The 11,400-nt window shown below is 43.7% G+C and overlaps 1 protein-coding gene across 2 annotated transcripts; it reads left to right on the plus strand.

Moving 5' to 3' along the window:
* The first annotated feature begins 9 nt into the window (after positions 1-9).
* On the plus strand, positions 10-10,200 carry LOC139634034 (ankyrin repeat and MYND domain-containing protein 2-like). 2 transcript variants are annotated; one of them, XM_071500259.1, is made up of 10 exons: positions 10-146; positions 515-579; positions 2,204-2,342; positions 2,453-2,551; positions 2,634-2,794; positions 4,203-4,417; positions 5,005-5,113; positions 5,344-5,472; positions 5,557-5,680; positions 8,614-10,200. In XM_071500259.1, exons 1-10 carry the CDS (start codon positions 80-82, stop codon positions 8,766-8,768), a joined length of 1,263 nt encoding a protein of 420 aa, XP_071356360.1. In that variant the 5' UTR covers positions 10-79; the 3' UTR covers positions 8,769-10,200. The 2 variants fall into 2 exon arrangements, with proteins under 2 accessions (XP_071356360.1, XP_071356359.1); XM_071500258.1 differs by having other exon boundaries at positions 34-146; positions 5,005-5,140.
* Positions 10,201-11,400: the final 1,200 nt, after the last annotated feature.

The following is an 11,400-nucleotide window of genomic DNA, read 5'->3' on the forward strand; positions in this document are numbered from 1 at the left end:
TCCACATGTAGACTGAGACTGACCTGACACACACACACACACACACACACACAAACACACACACACACAGTCAGAGAGGATGGCTGCAGCTCAGAGAGGAGACTTGTCCGCGTCTGAGAGGAAGATCCTGCAGGTGATCGCTGCAGGTAAGAGCTGCTATGTCTTCATTCAACTCTATCTATCTATCTATCTATCTATCTATCTATCTATCTATCTATCTATCTATCTATCTATCATGATGATTGTATTTTATGGGGCTGTCATTTCTGAATAATGAAAACAGGACAGTGTGTTTAGCTGATGTTCAGACAGAGTCTGATAATAATAATAATAACAATAATAATAATAATAACAATGATGACAGAATGACTTTATTTTATTTTTCTCTGAATCTCTGAGCTGACTCCAGGCCATAAAATGAAAGCTGCAGCTTCATCATGAGGATGAGGTGTGTGGATGTGTCAGTGCTGTTTCTGGCTCACTCGCAGTTTCACAGAGGTGCGTCTGTTTGCAGGTGATGTACAGGAAGCTGCTCAGCTGCTCACCAGCAAAGACGTACGAGTCAACTGTTTGGATGAGGTACGAACACAGACGCAACATTTCACATGAATTTATCAATACTCAAAACTTACCTTTCCACCATGTCTAACCCCATGACCTTTTCTGTGACCTAATTTTACACCGGAAAGCCTCACTGTCAGGAAATGTTGACTTGCCATTTAAATGTATAAATAATTTTCAACAATAATGAAAAGACGTTTTTGAACAAACAATAAAATTATCAATCTTCCAGGACCCTTCTTTCCTCTGTAGTGACCCTGTGCAGGACCTCAAACCCAAGGTTGAGAACTCTGCCATTATAAATAATAATAACTATAAATCCAATTCAACTTTATTTGTATATGATGTATATGGAAGAATGGGATTGAACAGGCGGCTTCTGTTACTGAACAACAGTGTTGAAGAGGACTTCACCCCTCACCCAGCTCACCTACTCCACCCATAATCCAACAGTTATGTCATCTTAACATATGTTTTCCATTGTGATGGAGACATATGGAGGCGACTGCTGAGAGACAGGAGCAGCCCTCAACGCTGCTTCAGAATAGCATCAGGCCACTACATGTAGCTCACAGCGCCAGTCTGTCACTGTCAGCTGTGGTGACAGAGCCTCACCCAGCCCACACACACACACACACACAAACACACACACACACAAACACAAACAGCACAAGTCTCTTCTGTGAGTGATGTAACATACACACAGGAAGTTGATACAGTTACAATTAAAGTTTGTCACCCTTGCAGGTTCCAGAGCTCTAAAGAAAAAAACAGAGGCAGGAATCTGACTCCACCCTCACAAACCATCAGACCTCTAACTTTGTAGACCAGCGCTGTAACAGGAACCAGACCAGACTGGACTGACCAATAAATATGAAAAAAATAATGATAATTATTATTTATTCATTTATTTACTTTTTTTGAATTAATGATGGACTTTGTGGTCATTTCATCAGATCTATGGTTGTATGTCTCAGGTGAACAGAGGAGCAGAGCTGTCATGTGATCATCACCTGGTGGTGAGTTGGATCAGGCTGTGGGACAAATCTGGTGAACCCAGACCCCTGTCAGCAAGCTCGTCACCTCCCACAGTCTCTAACCTCTGCCTCGATCAGAACAATAACAAAAGACATTTGGTGACATCATGAAGCAATGTGGGATCATGGGAGTTGTAGTCTTCTTCTGGTCTGGATACTTCAGTGTCAGGTGTTCAGGAGGTTTTGACCCAGAGCTGAATTCTTCGCAGAGGACTCCTCCTCTCCCCAACAAACAGAGCAGCTGATTAGAACCAGTAAAAACACCGAATCAAACGGTTCATATTTAAAGTCAGTGATTGGTTGATGCTATTCAGTGACACAGGACATCTTTGATTGGAGAGTGGAGCTGGAGTTGAGTTGTCTAACATTTCCTCAGCTTGTCTCTCTGATAACTTCAGATCCAGACTTCAATGACTAAAATCCTTCATCTGGCCATTGTCTTCTGACAGTATCAGCTTTATGGTGATGATGTTTGTGTTTTCAGCGTGTTGCTCTGCCCCCAAGTGGTCGAATACATGTCTTACTTGTTTCTCCAGGTTCCTCAGAACACACACTGTATGAATTAACTCCTCATGTGATGTTGTCTGTCTCCCTTGCTATTAAAGTATGGCATGACTCCACTGATGCACGCAGCGTATAAGGGCAAGGCAGATATTTGTCGTTTGCTGCTGCAGCACGGGGCCGATGTGAACTGCAACCAACATGAATATGGATACACTGCTCTCATGTTTGCCAGCCTGTCAGGTATAAGTATGAATCTAGATCTGGTTGAACTGGACTAAAATGAACTCTTATTTTAGTATGATGTAGTGTTGTTCTTCTGAATATCTAACCACTGGTTCCACCTCCTCCAGGGAAGACAGACATCACCTCCATGATGCTGGATGCAGGAGCGGAGACGGACCTGGTGAACTCTGTGGGTCGCACTGCTGCTCAGATGGCAGCATTTGTAGGTGAGACAGGCAGAGACTGTCCTGCTGGATATCTGGTGACTGGGAGGGTCCTCACACCTCAACCTCTACCTTCTCCCTCCAGGACAGCATGACTGTGTGACAGTGATCAATAACTTCTTCTCACGGACAAGACTGGAGTACTACACCAGACCACAGGGGCTGGAGAGGGAGCCCAAACTGCCCGCAAGGCTGGCGGGGCCCCTGCACAAGATCATCATGACCACCAACCTCAACCCTGTCAAGGTGAGGCTGAAACATGCCGCATGATTGTACCCTCCCCTCACTGTGGATGTTCTTCCCACTGTATTGGTGTGAGCTGAGTGTTTGTGTGTCTAAATACTGGGGACTGTTGCTTTGGTTTTTTTGTTGTGAAGTTGTTTCTGAGGACTGGGGTCATCAGACAGTAGGTTTACAGTGAAGTGTCAAGTTTGTCTGTTCCCTGCTGCTGATGTGACAAGTGGAACACTGGACCATGGGCTGTGAGGCCTGATAATATTAATCATTATCTGTGGCCCACAGCAAACTGTTGACTGTTAGAGGAACCACTTAACTCCCTGCCATTTAACTTTGGATCAACACAGTTCACAGCCCACCTTGCAGGGAACATGAGGATCTGCTCTTACTCTTGTGGTGGTGCATCCTGTCAACACATTTCACTTGGAACCAGTTGAAGACAAATGGGATCGCTCTGGTCTGGATGTTTCCTGGACAAATCAGATCAGATCAGCAGGAAGAGTTGCTGTTACTGGACCCAGTGCGACGCCTGGACAGCCCAGTGCCCTCTGAAGTCCATGCAGGTTCATGTGATCTGTGCTGGCTCTGCTCCAGTCCACAGCTCTCCTTTATCTAAATATATCGCCTGCAGTCAGTCAGATATATCAGGTAGCACTTGCATGTGACCAGATAATAGAGGCTGAACAGCAGAAAGCAGCGGATGCACTTCCAAGCTCTGAAAGTATTTGTGTGTATGAAGGTCACACAGAACATTCAGAGGCTTAATGTTGAGAGAGGAAGGACAGTCAGCAGCAGGCCTCTCATGTTAGTGACACTGTACAGGTTCCCAGATTATCAATCCCAAAGAGTTTGCTGATCTCCTGATTGGCTCTGGATGACATTGGTCCACCACTGGATCTGTGCAGTGATTGGATGGATTGCCCTGACACTGTGTTCAGACACTCACAGTCCCCAGAGGGTCGTTCCCTGACTGTTCCTCTAGCTCCACCATGAGGCTGACATGTTTGTATTTTTGTGAAAGTTCTTGTAGCCATAAAACCCGGTGCAGATGTGGTGCCCATGGTGCTGAGGATGTGTTGTAATCTATTCTAGTCTATCTGGTGCTATCAAAATACTAATTTGTCCAATACTCTCCAGGCGCTGCTGTCTGTATATTACTGAGCTGCAGTGTGTCTGTAGACTCTCTGTCCTGTTTCAGGCAGGTTGTTGGTCCCTCAGTGTTTCTTAATGTTATTGTTTGTGCATATGTTCAATACCTTTGCTGACAGTATCTGTTCAACACAGGATGAAACTGTTTGCATCCTTCTCTTGCAGTCTTAACAGTACACGATGCATTAGCTGTGAATAACACAGACTGAGGTGGAATAGGTTGGGGAGGGTCTGTGTGGTTGCTCTAACCAGCTCTCCACTCTGTCAGATAGTCATGCTGGTGAGGGAGGAGCCTGTGCTGGTGGATGTGGAGGCTCTGGAGAAGTGTTACCAGGTAATGGACCTGCTGTGTGAGCAGTGTGTGAAACAGCAAGACATGAACGAGGTGCTGGCCATGAAGATGCACTACATCAGTTGTGTGCTGCAGAAATGCCTGGTCTTCCTCCAGAAACAAGATGACAGGCTCGATGCTCTTGTTAAGAGGTGAGTCTGTCCTCCTCCGCTTTCCACACTTTGTTTTGTTGTAGATTGAACTGTCAATGGATGAATGGTCATTTTTGCACATCAATCTACACATTCAATAACCCCCAATGAAAAAGTGTTTCTAGACATTCTCATTTTTTTTTAAATCACCTGACCCAGTCTGTGGTCAGCTGCTTTCTGTTTGCTTTAATTATCCTTGATGTGTCTCCAACTTCTCTGGAGTGGAGTCCACCTGAGTCCAACTGAAGTGACACAGTTCACCTGCAGGTCTGGACAGAGACAATGAAGTCCATTATACTGCTGTGTGTTTGTGTGTCTGTGTGTGTGTGTGACTCAGCAGCAGGGACAAGGAGACTGGACAGAACAGAAGGCTGAATGCAGCTGAATACAGCTGGTTTAATTTGTGCAAGTTTTGAGTCTCTGAGAATTCTGGCTTCACCTCTGTACAGCAGAGGTTGCAGAGCAACCATGATGAGTTGGGGGTCATAAATATCCACAACACATATATTTGGAATCTATTTACAATAATAATGTGACATCTCTCCTTCCTGTTGTATTTGACCTGCGGTAATACTGCCTGGTCCCAGCCTGCTGAGGGGGAGGGACAGTGATGGTTTCCCACAGTACCAGGAGAAGTTCATTCGGGACTGCATCAGGAAGTTCCCATACTGTGAGGCCACACTGCTTCAGCAGCTGGTGAGGAGCATTGCACCGGTAGAGATTGTAAGTGAAGAAGACACCTGAAGCGTAGTGAATAAAATATCATGTTTAGCTAAAGGCTTTAAGAATCAATGAGGAAGACTAGTGTTAGAAGCAGATGATGATATTCAGTAGGATGTTATTGGTTACTAAGTTGTTATTTTCTCTTGAATCACTGTCAGTGTTGTTGATATCACTTTAACACATCAATGGCACCTCGTTTCCAGGGCAACGACCCAACGGCTTTCTCCGTGCTGACCCAGGCGCTGACAGGTCAGATGGCGTTTGTTGATGCTGACTATTGTGCTACATGTGGGGAGAGGGGAGCGGACAAGAGGTGCTCCCTTTGTAAAGCAGTAAGTCAAAGTCTCACTCAGGTCCTCAAAGAGTCAATGTTCCAGCTGTGAGTTGTCTACTCTTCTCTCTTCCCTCTCCTCAAGGTGACGTACTGCAGCCTGACCTGCCAGAAGCTCCACTGGTTCACCCACAAAAAGATGTGCAGATCTCTGCAGGAGCAGAACGTCGACCTGGCGAAGGACACACCCAGGCTGAAAGAACTGAAAGGTGCTCATCTTTTACCTGTGTCACAAACTAGGGCCGTGACAAGAGAGGGAGATGCATGGAAAAAAACCTAAACTAACAAAGACTGGTGTCATGTGTATGATCAGCAGTGTGAGTAGAGGTGTGTGAGTGCAGTGTCCTATGGTGCAGCAACAGAAACAACACAAACCAAAAACAACATGGATGTCTCAGGGAGGGGAGGGGAGGGGGGGGGGGCTGAGCTGCAGCACAGTTTTAAGAGCAGAGTGCAGGTGTGCCAGGTGTGCTGATGAGCCCAGAGAGAAAGCAGCCCACACAGGAAGCAACAGGTAAACAGGATGGTGAAGGTGATCACACCTGTGTTCTACAGTTATTTACTGTACACCTGTGGGTCACCTGTGGTAGCCGTGGTGGTACATGGCAGACTGCAGGAGCTAATGTCATTATGTTGTGTTTAAAGGCTAACACCACCGAGTTCACGCTGCAGCATAAGCCCCTGCCCCCCAACAACACCACAATACAATTTACAGATGGTCCCTGAATGCCTCACATGTAGGAGATGGGTGGATATGAACTACAACGCACATCATCAGGGTCCCCATCTGCAGGGGTTTATAGTGGTCATTGCAAAGTGTACCAATCCGAGGGGCCATTGGGGGCCCCTTTGCCCTTGGGGGGGCCCAAACATTTGCCTGTTTTGCCTCTTCTGGGTTAACCCCAACCACCCATCTCTGCTGGGGGAGAACAGCTTGTGGCTACATTAGTCAATACAGTTGAGTTTTATCATGGGTAATGTAGGCAGCAGGAAAAATTAAAAAGATGATATTCTTGGTTCTGTTGCATCAGTTTGATCCTTTTTTATTTCTTTAAATTGTCTTTTAAAGCTGCACAAACCATTTTTCAAACTTTAATTAAACCATTTATGTCAACTGATATCATACTGTACTGTGCTCTCTGCCACCCAGTCAGAGTTCTTTCAGGTGCAGTGTCATACTCAGGGCCTCACGTTGCTCTGTCAGCTGCTCATCTGAAAGACTTTGGTAGGTTGACATTTCTCCAAACCTGTCTCCCACATGTGGAAAATATTTCCTGGGGGGGTGAGGTTGCGACATCAACAATGACACTGAAAATGGCCTCATTTAAGGCTCATCAACCGATCCAAATATCCAACTTAATACAAAGAAAAATCCACTTTGGGTTTTCCCTGTTAGTAGTCTGTAGACGTCACCACAACACAACACAACACAACACAACACAACACAACACAACACAACACAACACAACACAACACAACACAACACAACACAACACAACACAACACAACACAACACAACACAACACAAAGACAGTTCAGCATATCAATAATGTGTTAGGTTGTCACTGTTTTGTTGCAGACTACACACATTGTCATTATGACACATGTGAGACTGTATTCAGTGTCACAAGTTGGACTGACAACAGAATACTGTGAAAGAGCAACATAACAACAGGCTAACAAAGCTACACTAACTAATGAGCCAATTTCATTCCATGCATGATGTCATAAACTGGCACCTTACCCATCCCCCAACGCTGTTGACCAGGTGACAAGACTAAATCAGTTCACTGTGGAGAGAGAGAGAGACTAGGAACAGTTGTATAAGTAATGGTGTTATCAATAATAATGACAGGTAACAGTGGTCAGTAGTAATGATGAGTAGTGGTAGATCTGGATCCTGCTGCTCCAGAGGCAGAGATACCTGCAGAGTAAGGACAGAGAGAGGGAGAGAGAGGAGAAGCACAAACTACGGGAGAGAAAAAAAAAAGTGATAAGGAATGACAGCTGCTTTATATAGCAGCAGCTCCTAAGCTTTAATATAATCATTGTAGTACATCATCCTCATCTTTCCCTTCATGTAATTGGTCTTTTTCTACAAAATCCAATCTGATTACAAAGTTTTTTTTTACAGATATAACATTTTGTACCTGATTTGATCAGTTAAAGTCTCCAAAATTCAGTAACCATGAGCACTTAAATTTAACTCAGATTTACCAGCATCATATACCACTAAAACCGATGACTCTCTACCTTTGAGGAGGTCCTGTTGTCTGTTTGTTCATCCATTATTTATATTCCTTTAGCCTGCAGTCTATCAAGCAACTTTATTCACTGCACTTCTCTCCACATTTCATCCGTTTCTCTCCTTCCGTCTTCCTGTCAGCAGGTGTGTTTGTGTTTATTAGCTTTCTGGCTACAAACTGGAGGTTGACCTGTAAAGATCCGTTAAGGAGTCACTGCAGGAGGCCTGGGTGAAGACAACAAATGCACGAGAGCGAAAACCTGACCTTCAGTCAGAGAAGGAGCTGCTATTGGTTACCGCCTCTTTCAATTATTCTAGCTTGAAGACAGGCGTCTGCCCTGTCCAGTGAGAGCAGTCAAGGGGGGATGGGCACTTCTCAGCTGATGCCAATTGGCTATGAAAGGTGTGAAATGTCCCACCTCACAGCTGAGAGGCTGCAGGAGGAAGTGTATGACTGAGAAGGATCAGCTCTGTTTTTATTGATGTAAAAAGGTTTTTATGCATCATTAGGCTTCAGTTTGTTTTCTACTGTTTCAGATTCAAGAGATAAAACACAGTTTCCACAGTTTTTGACAGGTTCATGGACACCAGTGAAAAAAAACAAAAAGTCATGATATTAGGCCCAGAGGTCTGAAACTTCATACAGGAGGTTTTGACCAGATGTAAAAGGAATATGATGATTTTCATAGTTCCTGTGTGAAGTGTATCCCACTTATTGTTCAAAACAAATATGACAAAAAATATCATGTATGAACTGATGTAGTTTAGGTTGGGTTATAGTCTAAACAAACACATTTTCAGAAACTAGAAGATGTTTCAGATGATGTCTCATAAATTAATTTGGACTTACAGTTCTTCTGTTAAATACACATAACTACTGTGTCTGTTCCCTGTTAGATGATGAAAGCAACCTGGCGATGGAGACGGCCAACTTCCTGCAGGAGCTGTGTCTGAGGGCGGAGGAGAAGGTGGCTGCTGCTGGAGGCTGCCCTGCAGAGCTGCTTGCCTGTCCCTCCACCTCCTCCCAGGGCCCGTCTTGCGCCCGAGACTGAGGCGGGACAACCGACTGAGGATCCTGAACAACTCTGAGTCACCTGTTTTCGTGAATTTTCACTAAAGTTACACATGGAGAGGCGTGGCTGAGCAGAAACATGTCAGCAGGATACTTCCTGTTTGTGTATTTCACACCAAACCGTGTAGTTTTAGATCAGCTGTGATACAAAATCTGCTCCGGGTAATGGGGTAGTATTGGGATCCTCCAAATTACAAATAAAAAATCTTGTAAACTGATACCAGCAGAGATTCTGATAAATAAATAATAGAGTCCTGTATTAGCTTCTAACTAAAGAGACTGTCTCTGAATCTGAGTACAGCATCTTAAACATTACACTTTCTCCACATTCAGTTGTTTCTTTACAGATACCTCAAAACATTCTCAATGAATTTGCATGTAGAGTTGAAGGGAGGTCATAGGTCATTGGCTGTAGGTCAAAACTAAACATCACTTAAGAGCAGATTGATGTGTCTGTGGGCACATCGACAGACAGAAGAGAAGTGGAAGTGAAAAGTCCGTGGTGACGTGCTGTCAGGTAAAGCTGTAAAAAAAGTGGCGGGCCTTATTTCACCTGAACAGTTAGTTGATATAGACATAAATGTATCCTGTCCTGCTTCAGCCACTGGCTGGCTCTGTTTTCACAGAGGAACAACAACAACATTTCCTGACAAAGTTTTATCTGCACACGTCAACTATGGTGTTTTTAAGGAATGGCTATGGTTATGATAATTAAACACAGTTAACATCTGGTTACAGCTGGAGGAAAACCACAGTTACTGTTAATTAAAAGTCTAGTCCAGCTGCACCAGGCCATCAGGGGTCTCAAATCCACAGTTTTCCATGAAGTTTACCTGGTATCACCTATGACCATGTGACCTTAGGGCCAACAGCTGGTGGTCTCTGACCTGTTGATTAGGAAAAGAACATCTGAGATTATCTTATTGTTTACAACTTCTCAGTCCAGGACAGTGATGTGTCAGTAACTAACAGTAAATCTACATTTGCTCTGTGTTGTCAGTGTCAACAATCTTCTCATGGACTCATCACTTTGACTCTACATGCAAAACGTACAGACAAAAGTCAGGTTATGAACTGCAGTGTACATAGTTGTATTTATCTGTGCGTACTGTGCATTACAAAGTGGGAGGAGCCTTTGCTTTAGTGTGGTCAGGAGACGAGTTGTGTGTAGTTTAGACAGTCATGGATGATTGTATATGAAAAGACTTGACTGTGTTTCCCTGAACTGTAAAATACAGTTGGATAATGTGAATTTCACTGTGCTCTTTGTGTGGTTGTGGAAAGGCTAAAGTTTAGTTAGTGATGTGCATTTGATCTTTTTAATGTGTTTTTCTTGTTGTGTTGTTAAAGTAGCCTCATCTATCAACCATCACCTGCCTTCTCTTCTACATGAATAAAGTTTGCCTGCATCAGAGGGTGAAGTTATTTTACTGACTCACACGCAGAAACCCATTGTCAGCTCCTCAACAGTAATGTCACAGTGAAGGTGACCTTTGACCTTTTGGATATAAGATATCATCACTTCATTTAATCCTTATAGATGTTTGAGTTAAACTGTGTCAAACAGAGTTCTGCTAAAACCTGTGTAACTTGCTCAAAATATCCTACGATCAGAAGAAACTCATCTCCAGCCTTTATCCTCCTGCAGTAGCAGCTGTAGTCCAGCAGAGGACAGCGGTGCTGCTGCAGAGGAAAAACTATCTCAGACTAGTTTCAGGTCACATCCTGTTTATCCAGCGGCCGATCAAATGTGAACCATTTGTGTGAAATGTTGAAACGATTACTTTGTGAAGTCTTGAGTAATGGCTAAAACTGACCAGACCTTGACCTTTGACCTTTGTCCACCAAAGTCTAATCAGTTCGTCCTCCTGTATAGCCTGACATTAGCTTTACTGCTGCTGGTTGTATTTAGGCTTCAAACATCATCAAGTGGTGTCATTAGTGAAGATTATCCTGCTGAACAAAACCTGTCAGGATCAGAAACTGTTGCTTATTTTCTGAGTTAATCCAAAAGACAATGGAGAAATCCTATTGGCTGTTTGTGGAGGGAACCAGGTGATCAAGACTGGTCCACAAACATACATCATGCTTGCAGGACTGTATCAGGGTGTGAATGCATCAGTTATGGCCAAAAACATGTGTTGTGAAGTCACACTGACCTTTGACCTTTGACCACTAAAAGTGAATATTTGTGCCATGTTTGAAAACTGTGAGAACATCATTGTAGGAAGACGTGGACAGCAGCTTTATTTCCATGAGTGATACTGCTGGAACATTGTGACCCTCTGGATATAATGACATAATGTAGGGTACATTATTAGGGTATGGTCACATTCTGATAAAACTAGCTTTATACTGTTGTGCCTTCACCTGTGTTTTCTGCTTGTTAATCATCAGCTCGATATCTAGTCACCCACACAGATGCTGACGGGCTCAGGTGTTCTTGATGGAGACCATGAATTTTTTTCTCCAATATTTTTATTATCATTTTCTTAATATGTCCCATACAGATAACAACACTCAACAACAATACAACAATTTGTGATCAGAAACACCTGCATGACACACTCAACCTGCACGAATATCAGACACAAGACAAATAAGATGAAAAT

Source organism: Trachinotus anak, unplaced genomic scaffold (genome assembly GCF_046630095.1).
Source record: "Trachinotus anak isolate AG129_WGS33_773 ecotype Australia unplaced genomic scaffold, CSIRO_AGI_Tana_v1 ptg000016l, whole genome shotgun sequence".
Classification (NCBI taxonomy): Eukaryota; Metazoa; Chordata; class Actinopteri; order Carangiformes; family Carangidae; genus Trachinotus; species Trachinotus anak.